The sequence below is a fragment of the Myodes glareolus genome, chromosome 9 (genome assembly GCF_982192425.1).
Source record: "Myodes glareolus chromosome 9, mMyoGla1.1, whole genome shotgun sequence".
In the NCBI taxonomy this organism is placed as follows: domain Eukaryota; kingdom Metazoa; phylum Chordata; class Mammalia; order Rodentia; family Cricetidae; genus Myodes; species Myodes glareolus.
Window position 1 is genome coordinate 48,013,024 of NC_142034.1, and position 21,106 is coordinate 48,034,129.

The window sequence follows — 21,106 nt, forward strand, 5'->3', positions numbered from 1 at the left end:
TAGGCTGGTTAACTGGCCAATGAGCCCCAGGTTTCTGCCTGTCCTTACCTCACTAGCACTGGAATTACAAGCATCTGCCGCTACATGGAACATTTTAAAACATAGGTTCTGGGTCTCAAACTCAGGTCACCAGGCATTGTCAAGCATACAGCCCGGTCTTGGGTTTACTTTTGTGTATGTGGTTTGTTGACACCACCAATTTTGTTTCTTTGAGGTACTTTTGCATTTGACAATATCCATTGAGTATGTAGGACCTGGTCTTGAACTCATGATCTTCTTGCCTTAGTCTCCTGGGTCTTGAGATTTACAGGCATGGCCTGGAGGAATGGCTCAGCCGTTAAAGGCTAGGCTCACAATCAAAAATATAGGAGATTTACAGGCATGTGTGACCATGCTCTGCTGTGCATTTCTGTTAGCATGCATTAGTCATGTGGAAAGCATTGGCTCATTACACTTTACAGATCTTCCACGTTTGATATGTTTTATTTAATCAAAAATTCATATTCATGCTGAGTGTGGTGGCACTCACCTGTAATTCCAGCACTGGAAGCCGAGACAGGAAGGTCTCAAGATCAGCTCGAGATCCATAGCAAGGGTGGGCCCCCATTCCCTATTATGTTACTATCTCCACTGATTTCATGAGAAGAGTCTTAAGTGTTGGGCGCTAGAAGTCTTCCGCAGGGACTTAGCAGGCTTGGGCTCCGTGAGACCCTAGCTTTAAACCAGTAAGCAAGTTTAAAAAACAAATACATAATAAAGCTCAAGGTAGAGAATGTAAGTGTTCAAACATTCCAGTTCCCCAAGAAAACAGCGCTACTTTTGAAACGCATATTAATGTACTTTCTTTGAAAACTGGCACTTTCATGATTTGTCCAATGATAAAACTTTTCTACTGGTTACCTCTGACAGGTTCTCTTCAGTTTAGTTTGGCTTTCTCTTATTGTTAGTGTGACATGTTTGCACATATGACAGAGCACGTGGAGGTCAGAAGACAACTTTCAAGAGTTGTTTCCTTCCTAGTTCCTGGGTTCAAACTCGGGTTCTCAGGCGTGTGCAGGCGCACTTTTGCCCACTGAGCCATCATGATGGTCCTGGTGGGGCAAGCCCTTATGATGATAGTATCTTTAGTTTATTCTAAATAGCTAACTGTCCAAAATAAATAAATAAAATCTTTAAGTTGTTTTTCAACTTTTTCATAAGAATCTGTTTTCTTTTTCAGACCATAATGCAACAGGGAGATACATCCATAAAGCCTGTCCTTCAAGTCATTGTAAGTACCGGCATGTGTTTGAAGCATGGCAAAAATGTTTTGGCTCTAATATGTAATTAGAAATTGCATTTGGTGAAAGACATACAATTTTGTCTACTTCCCAGAACACACACTCTCTTACCTGCGCATGTGCACGTACATATATACACACATGCACTTTCTCTGCTCCATTCCCAGAATCCACTTACACTCATTCTCTCACATACACACACCCCACACACAAATAGATACTAACATTTTTTGATGAGCTTTACCACTTAAATTTCTTTTAATTAATTGATCCATCATTTAAGATTCTGAAATGTAATGTGGATTTCAGATATCAGAAGAGAGACTCCAGGATCATTCCTTCAGCTTTTTTTTTTTAATTATTTATTCATTGGTTTTTCAAGACAGGTTTTCTCTGTGTAAAGTCCTGACTATCCTAGAACTTGCTTTTCAGACCAGGCTGTCCTCGAACTCATTTAGCTCCACTTTTTTCTGCCTCCCGAGTACTGGGATTAAACACATGTGCCACCACCGCCCGGCCTAAATTATTTATCTTTATTTCATGTGCATTTGTGTTTTTACCTTCATGTATGCCCATATGAGGGTGTCAGATTCCCTGGAACTGGAGTTACAGGATGTAGCAGAATTAATAAAAACCCTGAGACAGATATTGGCATTCAACTTGAAGACCATAAGAGCAAAGCAGCCAGCTACTGGCTCTTATCTCTACTTCAATCCGAAAATGGCAATCCTGACTCCAGGAATCCTCTCCTGTTTTATATTCCTCTCTAGTGCTGGGATTTAACTACAACACATAGCTGTGAGCTGCTCTGTGGGTGTGCGGAATTGAACTCGGGTCCTCTGGAAGGGCAGCTAGTGCCCTTAACCACTGAGCGATCTCTCCAGCCCCATTTCTTGCAGATTTTGAAACAGTAGGTGAAGATAGTCACCCCTCCTGGGCTGTGTTTGCTTAGTCAGCTTCCTTCAGAAGCCACACTGCCCCCTTCAGGCCTGGTCAGTGTCTGCTCTGCCCCAGTCATTCTGTCCACGTGGTGCTAGATGCTATCCTGTCTACTTCTGTCTACACCAGCTGTGAGTTGCTTTAGGAAAATTGTTTTCTTTCCATTTTTAATTTTACTTTGCATTTTCTGCATGTTCCCTAAACAGTTCCTTGCATGTGTTAGGTGCCATGTTATACGTAATTTTGAGATATAGGAGAGAGAACACACAATTATTGATACCTCGGTTTATTTTGTTTTTAATAATGTTAGTGGAGAAAGTTTGGTGCGAAAAACCATCAATCCAATTTTCTTTCATTTGTGTTTAGGTGTCAGGGGGATGGGCAAGCAGTTCGTCTTGTTTTAACGGCAGGTTCTCTCTTCTGCCACTTAGGTTTACTTACCCTTAGGGATTAGGCAGACAGCCTGGTTAATGAATCAACTTTTCTATCAACTTTTCTAGAACATCCGTCCCATTACTACAGGGAATAGTCCACCCCGGTATCGACTGCTTATGAGTGATGGATTGAACACGCTTTCCTGTGAGTACGATGAATAAATCTAGGCTCTGGGAATACTTGAATAACAGCAGCACACTGTACCCTTTGATTGCAGTGTTTTGAGCACCTGAAGTCCACGTTGGCCATGGTCTTTGTTCAGGGAGAGTTGGTGCTGGCAGAGAGCCGGTCTGACAATAGACTGGATGTAGTGGAAAGGTGCCATTCAGCTTAATTAATTTTCTCTAACTGGTGTTGTATGTTTTCTTTGATTAATTTCCCTGAGGATAGTATTGACATTTTGTGAGTGTGATGGGTGAGCCATCCTGTACTTACTTTTTCAGGAGTTTTATTTCTATCTTAGAAGCTGTAAAAAGAAGATTGGGGGTTGGGAATGGCTTCTAGAATATTTAGCTGTTGTCTCTAGTCACAGCATTAAATACCTAGAAAAGATGGCTTTCATTTTCCCCAAGAAACTGAAATGACAGTAAAAATGTTCTGGTGTCATTGAGAAATAGATAACATACAGGACCAGCCGATGATTTTAACATGGGGCAGATCTACACTTCATGCAGGCTGAGGGGTTTTAAACAGCTGTGTGTAATGATTTTCCCTGTGATCAGTTCTCAGATTAAGACTGGATTGGTTTGGGGGCTGAAGTTCTCTCTTTGCTTTGCAGCATTCATGTTGGCCACACAGCTGAACCCTCTTGTCGAGGGGGAGAAGCTGGCCAGCAACTGTATCTGCCAGGTCAACCGATTCATCGTTAACACCCTGAAAGATGGAAGGTATGTGCTTTGTTCTCCACTTGTTTCACCGTAGCTCGGGAACTAACTTTTGGACAGGGAAGGTGCCAAGTGCTGAAGTCCAGGGAGGTGTTTTAACAAGGCAGGGAAGAGCGTCAGCTGAGCTCAGTGACTCAACTGTGGCATCGAGGGAGAAATGGCAGAAGAAACAAACTGGAAATCCCAGAAGAAAGAGTAGAATGTACAATTCTACTTATTTCTGGTTTCTTCAGCATCATTGTTAATATCATTGAATGAAGAGGTCATTTACTACAACGAAAGAAACATTTAATTATGCAGTTTGGTTCCTTTTTGTAATCTTGAGTCTTTTGTAGTTGGTGTGTTGAGCCAATGTAGAATTTGGCTGGGTACTTGCAGGATGCTACATGCTAGAAATGCAGTGTGAGCAGTTACTCCCCTCACTAAAACAATAACTTAATTTTTTTTTTAAAAAAAACAACTTTATTTTAGGGAGAGGTTTATGTACTTTTTTCTCATTTTTCTTTTCTTTTAAAAAATATTTATTTATTTATCATGTATACAATATTCTGTCTGTGTGTATGCCTGAAGGCCAGAAGAGGGCACCAGATCCCATTACAGATGGTTGTGAGCCACCATGTGGTTGCTGAGACTTGAACTCAGGACCTTTGGAAGAGCAGGCAATGTTCTTAACCTCTGAGCCATCTCTCCAGCCCTCGTTTTTATTTTCAATGATAGGCTGCAATCAAAACACATGGGAATCAAATATAAGCATTCCAGTGTTGATGAAATTAAGTCAATATATGTTATATTACGTGTATGTGTGTGTAATTTAAGACTTACTTATTTTATGTTTGTGGGTCTTTTGTCTACATGTATACCTGCATACTAGAAGAAGGCACTGGATCCCATGTGTCTAGTTAGACAGTTGTGAGCTGCCATGTGGGTGCTGGTATTGAACCTGGGTCCTCTGGAAGAGCAGTCAGTGCTCTTAACCACTGAGCCATCTCTCCAGCTTCATTCTCTGTATATTTTGAAACCCTTTTTTTCAATTCATATTTGCTGGCTATGTGTCTATTCTAATTTTAACATTTATCCTTTCTGTTGTCGATTTTGAATATCTTTTAAAAATTCAATTTAAGATTTGATTGGTAAGTTTATAGTTGGTGTTAATTTTAAAAAATCTTATTCTATCTGTCTGTCTGTCTGTCTTTGAGGCAAGGTTTCACTGTTTAGCCTTGGCTAGCTTATATAGACCAGGTTGGCCTCTAACTCACAGAAATCCTGAGTGCTGGGCTTAAAGGCTTGGTTGTGAAACAGCCTTGTGGATGTTGGCTTCTGTGCAAGGACAGCAAGTACTCTTAGCCACGCGCCATCTCTGCTCCCTCATCTTGTGAGCACGCTAGTGTGTGTGAACTGATAGTCTCTTGTTTAGATGGTGATTCTTAACTTTTTAAATTTGTATTTGAATCGACAGCTATTTCAAAATGGATCAATTTTATTACTACCTTTCCAATATACCAGCCTGGCCTCAAACTCAACAGAGATCCATCTGCCTCTGCCTCCGAGTGCTGGGATTAAAGGTGTGCGCCACCACCGCCCAGCATAAAGCAGGCCATAAAGTGATCTCTGTTGTGTTTTTTGTTTTGTTTTTACAGAGCTGAACATAGCCAGGAAGGACCTCATGCCTCTAGCCAGTCAGTGTACTACTGAGCTAGATCCTAGCCCTGCCCTCATTCTTTATGGTCATTATTTATTTAGGTTTCTGTAGATTGTTTCTTGTTTACCTTGTCTTGTTGTTTATCTGTTTCTTTTCCACCATCCCTCCCTTTTCTTCTTTTCTTTCTTTCCAGAACTATGTGGCCCGGTCCATAACTCACAGAGATCTGCCTGCCTCTGTCTCCTTAGCACTAAATAATGTCATATGCTCCTGCACTTGGCAGTTTCCATTTTTTTAAAGTTTTTTTTTTTTTTTTTTTTTTTTTTAACAAGTGTCTTTTAGCAGTTCTTACAGGAAAATTTTGTGGATGTTAAAACTCTCATCTTTAGTGGGCTGGAGAGATTAACAATACCCCATTGATAAATTGCTTGCTAGGCAAGCATGAGAATCTGAGTTTTTTCTAAGAAATCAGGTCCAGTGGTACAAGTTTCCTTGGGGGTTGAGTAGGAAGAGGAGGTAGTTGGGTCCCTGATTGGAGGCAGGCAGGCAAAGGAGGTAGGTGAGTCATTGGTGTTCCCCTCCTTGCCAGCCTAGTCTAACTGGGAAGCCCCAGGTCTTAGTGAGAGACTGTCTCAAAAAATAAGATATGCTGGGCAGTGGTGGTACACACCTTTAATCCCAGCACTTGGGAGGCAGAGGCAGGTGAATCTCTGTGAGTTCGAGGCCAGCCTGGTCTATAGAGTGAGTTCTAGGACAGCCAAGACTTTACACAGAGAAACCCTGTCTCAAAAAAACCAATACTTAAGTAGATAGGTAGGTGGGTGGATGGGTGGACGGACAGACAGACAGACAGATAGATAAAGGTGGGTAACTGATGAGGCCTGAGGCCCTTGTTCAGTCCCATGACCCTCATGGTAGCAGAAGAGAACGGTCTCTCTAGAAGCTGTCCTCTGAGTGGTGTGCATGCATAAGCACATGCACACAATAAATACCTATGGTTTAAAAGAAAAAGGATTGGCATTGGGAATGTACCTCATTTGGTGATGTTTGCCTAGCATTCACACTGCCCTGGGTTTGGTTGGTAGCACCATATAAACCAGGTCTAGTAGTGTATGCTTGTAATCCCAGTATCTGGGGTAATCATGAGGATCTGAATGAAAATTAAGATCATCTTCATATATAGCAAATTCTAGGCCAGCCTGGGCTACATGTTTCAAAACAAATGAAAAATCAAGGTGAATGGCTCCTTAGTATTGATTGACACCTGAAGTTGACCTCGGGCCTCTACAGTTTCTTTTGTGAACTCAGTGTGACTTCTTGGTGTAGTGGAATACTGCAGTAGATATATATCCCCAGGAGGTATACTTCACACGCCCTTCCTTGTGGTGGTTCTATTTCTTTTCTTTTTCTTTTCTTTTCTTTCTTTTTTTTTTTTTTTTTTTTTTTTTTTTTTTTTTTTTTTTTTTTTTTTTTGAGACAGTATTTCTCTGTGTAGTCTTGGCTGTCCTGGAACTCACTGTATAGACCAGGCTGGCCTTGAATTCATAGAAATTTACCCATCTCACCTCTGCCTCCTCAGTGCTGGGATTGAAGGTGTGTGCCACCACCGGCTGGCTTGTTTCTCTCAATTTTGAGGCGGTCACTTATCAATTGCCTTGACTGGCCTTTAATTTGCGGTGCTTTTACCGCTTCCACAGCAGTTGGGATTACAGATACGAACCATCACCCTTAGCCAAAAGACCTTGTGTTACGTATGAATGGCCCATGATCTTCAGAATCTCAAACATGCAAATAAAGTTTGTTTATATTTTAAGTATTGAATGTTATATTAACCTTTCTCATTGGTATGACAAAAGTACCTGGTAAAAATCAGCTTAGAGAAGGGGTCTTTTGGTTCACAGTTTGAGAGTACAGTCCATCATGGCATCTAGGGTCTTTTTATTCAGTCTGGGACCTAGTCCATAGAATGGTGTCACCCCAGTTATGGTGGATCTTCTCACCTCGGTTAATCTAATCTGAAGACCCCTTCAGGGGCATACCCAGAGATTTGCCTGCTGTGGTTCTATTCTGTCAGGTTGACAGTATCAACTGTCAAAGTATAGTGTTATTTCGTCCTGTTTTTTAGCTTTTTTGGATCTAATTTGGTTTATCTTTGGCTCTTATTTTAATGAATTCAGTCTATTTTACGATTCCCTTCTGGGAAGTCTCACTCTCGGCTTAGGCTTTCTTGTTTGCCAGGCTCTTTGTTTCTCATGTGCCTCGTTCCTTTCGTTTTGTACATTGTGTGTTGAGCTGTTGCTTTGTCATTTCTTCTTTTCTACACGCTTAATGTGAACCGTTGTGGACAGTTCTCCCAGACTTCGTGTTTGTTCTGCCAACCTACCTGCCTGGGGTCTGTTATCTTCGCTCCGGGCTGTCTTGAGTTTTACAAGCAGTGCTTCTGACTTCTAGGGCATGGTTGAGGGAGAGGGTGGAGAGTTTTTCTGGGATCGACTACAGTCCTTGCCGGGAGACACTGCAAAGCTTCTCTCTACTGAGTGCAGTTCTGCTCATGGCTCCGCCCTGGCTCACACTGTGTGTGTGTCTGAATTTATCTGTTCCTTGCCCTCTCTCTCTCTCTCTCTCTCTCTCTCTCTCTCTCTCTCTCTCTTTTTTGCTGGGATGGGGGTGGTTTCAAGACAGGGTTTTTCTGTGTAACAGCCCAGGGTGTCCTGGAACCTGACTGGCCTCAAACGCACAGAGATCCACCTCTGCCGCCCAAGTGCTGGGATTAAAGGCATGCGTCACTACTGCCTGGTTCCTCTTACTTATTTTTAGCTTAATTATTTTATGTGAATGGATCTTGTGTGTGTGTGTGTGTATGTGTATACATAGATACATATATATATACGTATATACGTACATACGTGTACACACACACACACACACACACACATACCTATACGACGTGTGCCTAGTGCCTGTGGAAGCCAGAGGATCTCTTGGAGTTCCAGATGGTTGTGAGCTGCCATGTGGGTACTGGAAATTGAAGCTGGGTCCTCTGGAAAAGCAGCTAGTCCTCTTAGTCACTGAGTCATCTCTCCGCTCCCCTATTAATTTTGAGACAATTTTTTGCTACATCTTTAAGGCCTCAGCCTTAGTATGTAGGTAGCCTAGGCTACCTCAACTTCCTAAGTTCTGAGATTAGAAGCTACACCACCAAACCGAGCTTAATTCTTTTAAATAGTTGTCTTTGTTTTCATTTACACAAATGTTTATTGACTGTAGCTTTTTTTCCTGTATTCGGCTTATGTATTTTGTCTTTTAAATTTTTATTTTAAATATTTGAAGTTTTGATTTTACTTTATTATTCTGTGTGTGTGCGCACATGCATATTCACTCGTTATGGTGTATATGTACGTGTTCTAGTTATGGTGTACATGAAGAGGTTGGTTCTCTCCTTCCAGTTTTCTGGGGATTGAATTCTGGTCACCAGGTTTATGCAGCAGGTCTTTACCAACTGAGCCTATTACCAGCCTGTTTTAATGTTTGTAAATTAAAAAAAAAAAGTGTGCACATGCACGTGTGGGTGATATACACTCCCTCACATACTCTTAGAACCCCAATGTCTTCCTCAGTGACTCTTATTACTTTGAGGGTCTCTCACTGACCCCGGAGATGACTGGATTGCTTTTGGCTAGGCTGGTGGTCTTTGACCCTTCTAGACAGGAACCACCAATCTTAACTTTGAGGATCCGAACTCAAGACCTTACGCTTGCACAATAAGTACTGTGACTGACTGCGCTGTCTCACCAGCCGCTACTTTGTCCTTTAAAAATGTTTTTTGAGATATATCTATTTTTAAAAATTTTATGTGTATGAGGGTTTTGTCTGTTGCATGTATATCTTTGCACCATGTGTGTGCCTGGTGTCTATGGGCTCCAGAAGACACTGATTGCATCCTTTGGAGTTGTAGATGGTTATGAGCCATCTTATGGGTGTTGGGAATCGAACCTGGATCACCAGGAAGAGTAGCCAGTGCTCTTAACCCCTGACTCAACTCTCCAGTACTTAATACTTTGTCTTTTAATTTTTATTTATAGAAATAGTAAACCTGTTGTCTGTTTTACATGTTTTTCCATTCTGCCTTGGTCTATTTGTATATGGTACTTTGTGGTGTAGAATTGAGGACTTTTTTTAAAAAAAAAAAATCTGTGGTATTTGCATTTTTCCCATTATGATCTCTGGATCGTAATGCTGAAGAAGCTTTCTGATCAAACTCTTTTCTTTTCCAGGGGGTGGGGAGGAAGGCGTCTTTTGAGACAGGGTTTCTTTGTGAAACAGTGGCTGTCTTAGAACTGATTTTGTAGACCAGGCTGACCTCAAACTCACAAATATCTGTCTGCCTCTGCCTCCCCAGTACTGGGATTAGAGGCATGTGCCATCACCGCCCGGCATCTGACCAGATTTTTTACCATATTTTAGTACATCAGATGAGGTTTATTTACATATGACATGAGTGAGGAATCTAACTTAGTTTCTTTTCCAAATGGGCAGCACATAGAGAGCCAGTGAGAATGTTTTATTCTGAGTGTGATGGGAGGCCAGGCCAGAGGGTTTTGAGCAGGTGTTTTAATTTTTTAATTTTATTTAATGAGAAAGGGTCTCATCTCACATAGCACAGGCAGACTTCCATGGTGCTGGGGATTGAACACTAGGGTTTGTATAGAAAACTACATAATCAACCCTGAGTTTTGAAAGTTTTTAACTTCTTTTCCACTGATGCTGGACATTTAACTGAGGGCCTCACACAAGGTAGACAAGGTAGGAAAGTGTTGTGTTTTCCACTGTGTTGTAATCTTTGAAAGGTTTGCAGAAGCTCCTCTGATAGGCCTGGGGATGTGATTCAGTCAGTACTGTGCTTGTCTAGCATGCCTGAGACCACATAGAACCAGGCGTAGTGCACACCCCTGTAATCCACCACTTGCGAGATGGAAGCAGAGGATTAGAAGAAGCTCAAAGTCATCCTCAGCTGTAGTGAATTTGCAGCCAGCCTGGGCTGCTATGAGATTCTCCCAGAAGCCACAAATAAAATGAGACCTGAAAACACAAAAGTGAACTGTGATAACTGTGTGGAAAATTGATAGTTGGTGGCAAACACAGATGTAAAGAGACTGGTATCTCTTCTGAATTTGTCACTTTTTCCCCTGATCTGATCGTGTGTTCATGTGTCACTGACAGCTTTTGAAAGTCTGAAATTATTTGGAACACTTCACGGTGTTAAACAGTCATTATCACAATTAATTTGAGAACATTTTTTTTTTTTTTTTTTTTACTCCCACAAAGAAACTCCATACCCTTTAGCTACTAATCCCAGATCCCTGAGTCCCAGAGAGCCACTGATGTTTTTGTGCCTATAGATTTGTTGACTCTGGACATTTCATGTAAATGGAGTCATAAAATACCTGGTCCTTTTTAACATTGCTTTATTTAGTATTTTCAGGTCTAGGACGTGTTACCACTTCATTCCTCTTTGTGGCTGTAATATTCTGTTGGATAAACAGATCACATTTTGCTTCTCTCTCTCTCTCTCTCTCTCTCTCTCTCTCTCCCTCTCCCTCTCTCTCCTTTTTTTTTGTACTGGGGTTAGCATGCACGCCAGGCAGCAGCTCTACCATTGAGCTACATGCTACATTCCCAGCCCTCTTTATTTTTTATTTTGAGACAGTGTCTTGCTAAGTTACCTAGGCTGTTCTTGAACTTGAGCTCCTCCTGCCTTAACCTTCCAGTTAGTTGCGATTACAGACCTGGGCCCCTAGGCCCAGCACATTTTGCTTATCTTGTTTTTCAGTTTCTGGGCTATTAGTTTGTTTCCGTCTGTGTGCATTTTAAATAATGCGCTGAAGATTAGTGTAGAAATTTTTATATGATTGGCCCTTCGCCCATTCAACTGAGCAGAAGTATTCAGGAGAAATATTGTATGGACATATAGAGCCATATTCGTATTAGGCGCCAAATAATACAGTATAGCATTATTTGCATCATGTTGGGTATCGTAGGTAATCTATAGATGTTTAAAGCATACAAGAGGATGTATGCTAATTAAATGCAGCTACTACCTTGATCCATGTACAGATTCTCCTGGGAGTGGTGTCCTGGTGACATGGACACGGGTGAATATCTAGGGGAGAAGTGAAGGCGTAAGTCACAGACAATCCCACACCAGTTTGGAATTATGATTAATAGAATGGTTATTTATTCAAAGGGGAAAAAACTTACAGATTACCGTCCCAGACAACAGCCCCTCCGCGCGAACAGGAAAGGAGTCCAGGGGCCGGAAACGGAGCCGGAAGACAAAGAGAGAGTGGAGGACAGCCGCTGCTTTTTTTAAAGGGAGAGACCACGCCCCAATGGGCTGGTAACTCAGCGGCGATTGGCTGAAGGAGCTGAAGGAACTCCCACAGCATCTCCCCCTTTTGTTTAAGTAAGAGAGTTCTAAGCCTACTACGCAATTATATACAATAAGTACAAACCTACGAAATTATATACAATAAATACAAATATCCTATTCTAACTAGCTTAAGTCTTGTATAACAAATAACTTGGCCAAGTCATGAAAGGAAAGTAACTACATTTATATAATCTTCAATCCCATCGAAGATCTGAGAAGGGAAATAATGTTATCTGAGTAATTAGGAAGTGCAATCAAACAACTTCCAGAACATGTACCAAATCGCAGAGACAACTGGCTACCTGGACAAACACCCAAAGTCACATTTGCAGCGTTGAAGCAACCAACTTTGGCTAAGGCCTGATGTAACTGACATACCATTTTCAAAGGCAAGAAACTTCAAAACTATCTTACCCTGTCTTGGCAGGATATGACAGTCTTGTTTTATCCATTTACGGATATTCTGTAACTCTGTCAGTAGTTGAGGTATGAGCATTTTTTTACCCAAAGGCCAGTTCTGCCAAGAAGAAAGGCTCCAGGTGGAGTGTCTTTGGTGCTCAACATTCTCTCGGGCATAGATCAGTGTTGCCAGGAGTGATTGTGTCTCCCTACCATAGAACTCTGAATTAGATTAAAGGCCATTTTCTACAGCTCTTTGAAGAGGTTGAAGATTATCTATCTATACTGAATATAATCTCTATATATCTAAAGAACCTGATTAGTCTAATTATAAATGACAAACTTAGATGACTGTTGATCTATATAATTCTCAATATCTATCTAACTTAAAGACTGAGATAATAAGTGTGCAATAAATGAGGACAATGAGACCTCCAAATATAAACAATGTGCAAGTATACATTGCAATATGGTAAATATATATCAATACATAAACAATATATAAGTATCTTAATCAGAGGTAGAAGTGTACAATGCAATATGGTAAATATACATATATCAATACAATATATATATACAAATACATAAAAATGTTTTAAACAGAGGTAGAAGCATGAAGCATGCATGCATAAAATAGTCAACATAATTTAACTTTGTATCAATATATAAGAATCGATACCAATATGTTTGTCTAAAAGCAATAACTCACAAGTACAAATCTATTTATCCCATAATCCAATTATCCCTCCTTTTTTTTTTTTTTTTTTTTTTTTAAGATTCCTGTGCTTATAAAATTCCTCCCCCAACCCTCAACCGTATACTAATTATAACCAACCCCTAAATGATGTCCCTAAACCCAAGGACAAACTTTATTGGGAGAGGGGACGTCGTTCTCTAGAATTACTTCCAGCTGTCATGGGGGCGACGTTCTTTCTGGGGGATCCTGTGAAAGTAAAATGATGGTTAAATTTCAAGATCAATGTCTTTTAAAATTGCAAATAGTCTCTGAGTATTTTGTGGAGGTCTGGCCAGAATGTTGTACAAGATGTGCACCATTTCAGCACGTTGGAACCGTCTTGTGCAGCTGGTACCCAAAACAGGTCTTGTAGTAGCGCTATCAGTATCATGACGTCATCTCAACCAGGTGGAGTTGTTGTTATGGGGCCCCATCTTCTTCCTGGAAACTTCAAATGTCACTGTAGGAAAAACTCATTGTTCATTGTGGAAAACTTAAACATTAATTATATAGACATATACATGAATACCTATATTCAATGAGAGACATGATAGATATATTTAATGAAGGTATGATAGATATGAAGAAAAGTAAAGATGTTTTCTAAACTCATATTTCTTTCTGTCCCATATCATGGCTCTTGACATGAGACAGAAACTCCAGAAACTCTGGGTTTTTCTTTAAACAACAGGCTTGGAATTAGAGAGGGACTGAGCCAGAGTTCAACTCTAAAACCAGCTCTATAAATTTAGAAATATGATTTAGTATATGGTACTTACAGAACCTATTCAGTTTTCTTGATAGTCCCTATTGGGCCGTTATTTTCCATCTGTCAGTATTCAAATATCCAGGGTCCCTTGAACTTTTCAAAGATCAGTGTTTTCCTGTGGAGATAAGAACAGAACCCTGCCCCCATTCTATATGCTTTTCTTACCACCTGTATGGTTATCATCATTGTAGATGCTGTCATTTCTCCTTTTCAAGAGGTTTCTCCTCTTCAAATCGAACCTTTATTAATTTTGATGGTATCCACAATTTTTCTTCTCCTGTGGAAACAAGAGCAAAACCCCTTCCCCAACGTAGCACATCTCCTGGCTTCCATTGAGAGGTCAGCACGTCTTTGAAATAAACAGGTTGGTTTAGTTCAGAAGTTTTTTCCATTATCCAATGCCTCTCTGCTGCTGTTGTTCCTTTCTCATTAGCATTAAGAAAATTCAAGGTTAATAAAGCATTATGCAATCTATTTCTGGGGGTATCTTTCATCCCTTTCTGTTTGTTTAGCATATCCTTTATAGTACGATTTGATCTTTCTATAACTGCCTGACCTGTAGGATTATTTGGTATACCTGTAACGTGTTTTATATTATAATAAGCAAAGAAGCGTTTCATTTTCTTAGATACATATGCTGGACCATTGTCTGTCTTTATTTGTGCAGGTATACCCATGATGGCCATAACTTCCAATAAATGTGTGATTACCGAATCAGCCTTTTCTGAGCTCAGGGCAGTTGCCCATTGAAAACCTGAATACGTGTCTATGGGTGTGGTGTACATATTTTAATTTACCAAATTCCATAAAGTGGAACACATCCATCTGCCAGATTTCATTCCTTTGAGTACCCTTTGGGTTACTCCCTGCAGGCAATGGTGTTTGATTATAGAAAGAACAAGTAGGACATCTCTTTATAATGTCCTTAGCTTGTTGCCATGTAATGGAAAACTCTTTCTTTAAGCCTTTACTATTGACATGATGTTTTTTATGAAATTCTGAGGCCTGCAGAACGCTTCCAATCAATAATTGGTCAATTTCAGCGTTACCTTGTGCTAGAGGCCCAGGCAGACCGGTATGGGACCGGATGTGTGTTATGTACATTGGACAAAGCCTATTCCTAATTATGTCCTGTACCTCGATAAACAATGAAGTCAACTCTGTGTCATCTGGTATGAATTCAGCGGTTTCAATATGCAAAATAACTCTTTCTGCATATTGTGATTCTGTAACTATATTAAGAGGTTCTTTAAAATCCCTTAGCACCATAAGAATGGCATATAATTCTGCCTTCTGGACAGAATTATAAGGGCTTTGTTCCACCTTACTCAATTCTTCTGATTTATAACCTGCTTTCCCTGATTTATTTGCATCGGTATAAAATGTCCGAGCTCCAGTTATTGGAGCATCACGTACAATTCTAGGAAGAATCCAAGAAGTTCTCTTTATGAGGTTAAGTCTATCACTTTTGGGATAGTTGCTGCTAATTTCTCCCAAAAAATTAGCACAAGCTCTTTGCCATGGTTCATTATCTTCCCATAACTTTCTTATTTCCTCAGTAGTAAAGGCACTATAATTTCTGCTGGGTCTATACCTGCTAGTTGACGAAGTCTCAGTTTACCTTTTATAATTAATTCTGAAACCTTTTCTACATAAGTTTTTAATTTTTTACTTGGTTTATGAGGTATAAATATCCACTCTAAAATAATATCTTCCCTCTGCATTAAAATCCCTGTAGGAGAAATTCTGGAAGGCAGTATGACTAGGATGGAACTAAGATTCGGGTTGACCCTATCCACATGTGCCTCCTGTAATTTTTCCTCAATCATTGTCAGTTCCTTTTCTGCTTCAACTGTCAATTTTCTGGGACTATTCAAATCCTTATCACCATCTAAGGTTTTGTTTAAATGAACTATTAGATCAGGTGTTATCCCAACAGCTGGTCGTAGACTGGAAATATCTCCTAACAATCTTTGGAAGTCATTAAGAGTCCGTAACCGGTCTCTCCTAATTTGTGCCTTTTGTGTTCGAATTTTCTCTAACCCTATTCTGTAGCCTAGGTAATTAATAGAATCTCCTCTTTGAATCTTTTCAGGGGCAATTTGTAATCCCCACCTAGGCAAAACTTTCTTTACTTCTTCAAACATACTTTCCAAAATATCTTTATTTGAATCAGATAATAAAATGTCATCCATGTAATGATAAATTATGGACTTGGGAAATTGCTTACGAATTATTTCCAGTGGCTTATTAACAAAATATTGACACAATGTGGGACTATTGAGCATCCCCTGTGGGAGGACAGTCCATTGATATCTCCTAGTAGGCTGAGAATTATTATAAGTAGGCACTGTGAAGGCAAATTTTTCTCTATCCTTTTTTTTGCAAAGGTATAGTGAAAAAACAATCTTTCAAATCAATAACTATAAGAGGCCATCCTCTTGGTAATAGAGAAGGCAAAGGAATTCCAGATTGTAGCGGACCCATAGGCTGAATTACCTTGTTGACAGCTCTTAGATCTGTCACCATTCTCCATTTACCAGATTTCTTTTTTACAACAAACACAGGAGAATTCCAAGGGCTGGTTGATTCTTCAATATGGTTAGCATCTAGTTGCTCTTGTACCAGCTGTTCCAAAGCCTGTAACTTATCTTCAGCTAGAGGCCACTGCTTGATCCATATTGGCTTCTCAGTTAGCCATTTTAAAGGTAGGGCTGTTGGTACCTCTAAAGGTTTGCTATTGGCTGTGTGTTCTTGTACAGCCTGAATGGCTGGTGACCTTTTTCCATAATACCTCATTATATCCTTCCCAGAATTGTGAGTTCCTGGAACTACAGGAATGTTAATCTGGGTATTCCATTGCTGTAGCAGGTCACGGCCCCATAAATTTATTGCAATATTTGCTATATATGGCCTTAATCTTCCTATTTGCCCTTCAGGCCCTATGCATTCCACCCATCTTGTGCTTTGTTTTACACGAGATAGGGTTCCAATTCCCAGGAACTGAACATCTACCTCATGAAGAGGCCAATTCGGATGCCAGGATTCTGGAGTAATTATACTTACATCCGCACCTGTGTCTAATAAGCCTTCAATAAAAATGCCATTTATACAGACTCTTAGCTTTGGTCTTTGATCGTTAATATACGTTTGCCAAAATATACGTTTACGCTGTCCTCCTGAATTTTTTGACTCATTCTCCACATGTAATTCATCATTTAGACCAGTATTACTTTTTACGGCAGACATTGGAGTTTTTAATTTTCTTGGTGAGACACATTTTCGACTGTAACTGGGAATGACTGGGCCACTTTTGGCTTGGGGGCCTGCGAGAGGCCCCTCAAGGAGTTTCCCGATGGTATCGGGTTGCCTTGTCTGTCTGTTGTTGACCTGCATTCGTTGGACCAATGTCGGCCTTTACCGCATCTTCTGCATATACCTGAAGGCTGAGATCTCCTACTTTTGTCATTCCCAGAGGAGATATTATTCCTAGGATTTCTTTGCCTGCAATCCCTTTTCAGATGTCCTAATTTACCACAATTAAAACACCTGGTAGTTTGATGTCTCCTCATAGCTTTGGAAATCGCTTCTCCTACCCAGGATTCATCGTTATAGCTAAACATCTCAACATTCATTGTATGCTGTATCCATTCTTCCATTGGTGCTGATCTAGATCTTAAAGGCCCAATTATCTTTTTACATTCAGTATTTGCATTTTCAAAAGCTAGAGATTCAAGAAGTATTCGTCTAGCTTCTGGGTCTGTTACCCCTATGTCCAGAGCCTTAATTAATCTTTGCACAAAGTCAGTAAAGGGTTCTCTCTGTCCCTGCCTAACCCTGGTATATGATTCGACCCTTTTTGCTGGATCTTGTATTCTATTCAAAGCATTCAAGGCTGCTTTGTGACATAAGGACAGCACTTCTTCATCATAAAGAGCTTGGACCTGTGGATCAGCATATGCTCCTACACCAAGAATTTGATCTTGGGAAACCTCCACACCTTTTGCTCTTCCTTGCTGTTCCATATGTTTGGATTCTTCTCTGAAATAAATTCCAAACATCAAGGAAGGCCCATCATCTAAAACTGCAGACACTAGCTGAGAGAAATCATGGGGGGTAGCTCTGACATTAGAAGCCCAAGTCCTTATCATTTCCTTAACAAATGCAGAGTGCAAGCCAAAGTTAACGACAGCTTGCTTAATTTCTTTTAAATCATTCATTGCTATTGGTGTCCATCTAGCTTCCTTAACTCCCTTTGAGCCTTTGGAAGTTAACCCTTTGTCAGAATAAATTACAGGGTATGTTGTTAGGACCCTGGGTAAGCCAGTTCTAACAGCTGGTGGTGGCATTGTATCCTGTCCTTGTGCCTTCTTACTCTGTTCACCAGCTCCAATAGTTTCTTCAATCATTTCTAATCTTTTTATCATTGTATCCCTTAAATCCTGAATCTCCTGACCTACCCGTGTTTCTAGTAATTTCACTAAGGTATCAGTTTTTTGGTTCCCATTCTGGAGGTTCATTCTATCTGTTACCTTATCAAAACTTTGTGGTAACATCTGAACGTCAAATTCAACAGCCTGTACCCTTTCAGGTAACTTCCTAGTACCCTTGGACATGGAGTCAATTTTGTCTATCATAGTATCCACTTGTTCAGATAACCCCTGATTTTCAATAATTTTAATCCTTTCAACTAGTTGTTCAATATTAGTCCGTAAAAATCGTATCTTTCTTAATGATAAAATATTGAAAAGAAAACTGAAACCTAGCAACAAGTAAATTAATATATTCCCATAGTCATATAAACCTTGCATGACATAATCCATTGTATTAATAAAGAAAACAGTAAAATTGGCGTTGGAAACAAAAACTGCCATATTACCTCTTGTCTAGTTGGCGGCGCTGTTGCCAAGTTGCGACTAGAACCACTGCAAAGGTGACTTAAACAGGTCCTGTTTCAGTGTCTGCCTTAGTATTTGTTAAAAACTAGGAAATATAAGTTGCTCAAGAAAGAAAGTTTAATTAAATCAATTCCATACACGGAACCAGAAACCCAGAATCCAGGGGTAGAAAAGAGCAACCCGGAAGCCGCGTATGCCTCCACGTGACCGAGTCGTTCTGATTCACGCCACTAAAGCACCGCACTTACAAGGGAAATTTAAAAACAACTCAGAAAAGAGCAAACCAGGCAGGCAGAGACTGTCCCGAGCCTGTGGAGCTTGGGAGGCGTGGGGTTTAACTGAACTGCTGGCTCCACACACAGGGCACAGGCCGCAGCTGAGGGAGGTCTCGTGACTAGCCGAGCTGGTAGCAAGCAGTTGAGTGGGGGGGAAGGGGGGGTTCTACAACCAAACGTGGGGCGCCAGATGAAGGCGTAAGTCACAGACAATCCCACACCAGTTTGGAATTATGATTAATAGAATGGTTATTTATTCAAAGGGGAAAAAACTTACAGATTACCGTCCCAGACAACAGCCCCTCCGCGCGAACAGGAAAGGAGTCCAGGGGCCGGAAACGGAGCCGGAAGACAAAGAGAGAGTGGAGGACAGCCGCTGCTTTTTTTAAAGGGAGAGACCACGCCCCAATGGGCTGGTAACTCAGCGGCGATTGGCTGAAGGAGCTGAAGGAACTCCCACAGCAGAGAAGTTGCTAGTTAAAATGCTTTTACTAGACTGCTTTCCCAAACTACTCTACCCATCTACCATCTCCCCAGCAGGCCAGGCTGGATAATCCGCACATCTTTCACTGTCCTTGTAATTATGTGCTGTGAAAATACCATCTGTAGATATTTGAGTGACTTTTGGTTGGCAGTTTTCATGTTTTTTTCTTCCATATGAATTTTAAGAGTTATATCAAGTTCAAAAACCACGCAGAGGTCTTGTTTGAATGCGCATAATTGCATTAAATTGATATATTTTGACGTTGAGTCTTTTCATCCAAGAATATATCTTACCATTGAAAGCCTTGAATCTTTTAGACAATTATCTTTATTATTTATTTGTCCTTTGTTTCTTTTTTAGTTTTTTCTTTACATTTGTATATTATTTGTGCAGGGCATATGTTTGTAGGGACACATATGCTATGGCATAATTCAGTGTTTTATTATTGGAAGAAGACTTGTGTGCTGTGCGTGTGTAAAAGTCAGAGGCCACCTTTCAGGAGCTGGTTCTCTCCTTCACTGTGGCTGCCAGAGATCAAATGCGGGTGTGAGGCTTGTGCGTCAAGTGCTTACACCCACTGAGCCACTGAGCCCTCTCACCGGGCCTGTCTCTTTGTTTTTAATGGTTCTGAATCAGTCAGCACCATTAAAAGCATGTTGATAGTGTAGCAACAGGTACCCTCTCTAGCTGGATAGCAATGGAACTGCCTTTGGTTTCAGTGCTTAGCATCACTTATCTTGTAAAGTGCATATACTTTATCATGTTCAGTCATGGGGTTTTGCAGGAATGGCTCTTGAATTTTTTGAAAAGCTTTTACAACAGCTTGATATAATCATATTATTTTTAATCCTTTAATAGTATGAATTATTTTTAACCGATTAATATTGAACTGTTCTTTCGTTGTTACATAATAAAATCCTGCCTCTAAAAAATAATCCTCTTAGTTTCCTCTCTTTTTTCTTAAATCAGTTTTACATTTTACATGATTTTGAGCGTTTATAAAAGCATACAGTGCACACGTGGAATCGAGTCCCTGTAGCCCTCACTGACATCACTTGACATCAGTCCTGCTCTGTCCCTGTTTTTGCAACATATACTCTAGATAACTTTGAAGTAAGAATCAGATACGTTATTTCACAGTTAGACATTTTAGCATTTTTATTTAAATGTTGAACTAGTTTTGAAAAATAAGTACTGGAGTTGAGACAACTCAGTTAGGAAGGTGCTTGCCTTACAAGCATGATGTTGGGATCCCCACCACCCATATAAAAAGCTAGGCATGGCGACACTACTCTGGCCCTGGTGCTGGAGGCGGGAGGAGGGTGGATTCCCAGAGCATACTGGCAGCAAGTCTGCCCAGTTGGTGAGCTCTGGGCTTAGAGATACTATAGCAAAACAAACAAAAAAAAAGCAGCGGGGGGGGGGGGGGAGGTTGGGCAGAGTGGCCCACACCTTCAGTTCTAGTACTCCAGAGGCAGAGGCAGGCAGATCTCCAAATTCATGGCCAGCCTGGTTCACGCATCAAATCAAGAACAACCATAGCGGGCTGGAGAGATGGCTCAGTGGTTAAGAGCACCGGCTGCTCTTCCAGAGGTCCTGAGTTCAATTCCCAGCAACCACATGGTGGCTCACAACCATCTGTAACGAGATCTGGTGCCCTCTTCTGGTATACAGTCATACATGAAGACAGAACACTGTATACTTAATAAATAAATCTTTAAAAAAAAAAAAAGAACAACCATAGCTACATAGTGACACTCTGTCTTAGATAAAAATTAAGGTGGAGGGCCTGGTGAGATGGTTTAGCAAGTAAAGGCACTTATCACCAGGTCTGAGACCTGAGTTTGATCCCCCGGAACCTACATTGTACAACCAACTCCTGAAACAACTTCTTAGACCTCCACTTGTGTAGCAAAGCACAAGTGTGTGCAAGCAAAC

At 40.6% G+C, this 21,106-nt stretch overlaps 1 protein-coding gene across 1 annotated transcript in view; it reads left to right on the forward strand.

The window, feature by feature from the left end:
* Positions 1–21,106, forward strand: part of Rpa1 (replication protein A1) — a 62,287-nt gene that overhangs the window by 4,024 nt on the left and 37,157 nt on the right. The window contains exons 2-4 of the mRNA XM_085695301.2: positions 1,220–1,270; positions 2,720–2,798; positions 3,433–3,541. Of these exons, the coding sequence (XP_085551427.1) occupies positions 1,220–1,270; positions 2,720–2,798; positions 3,433–3,541 (239 nt within the window). The remainder of the gene's footprint in view (positions 1–1,219; positions 1,271–2,719; positions 2,799–3,432; positions 3,542–21,106) is intronic.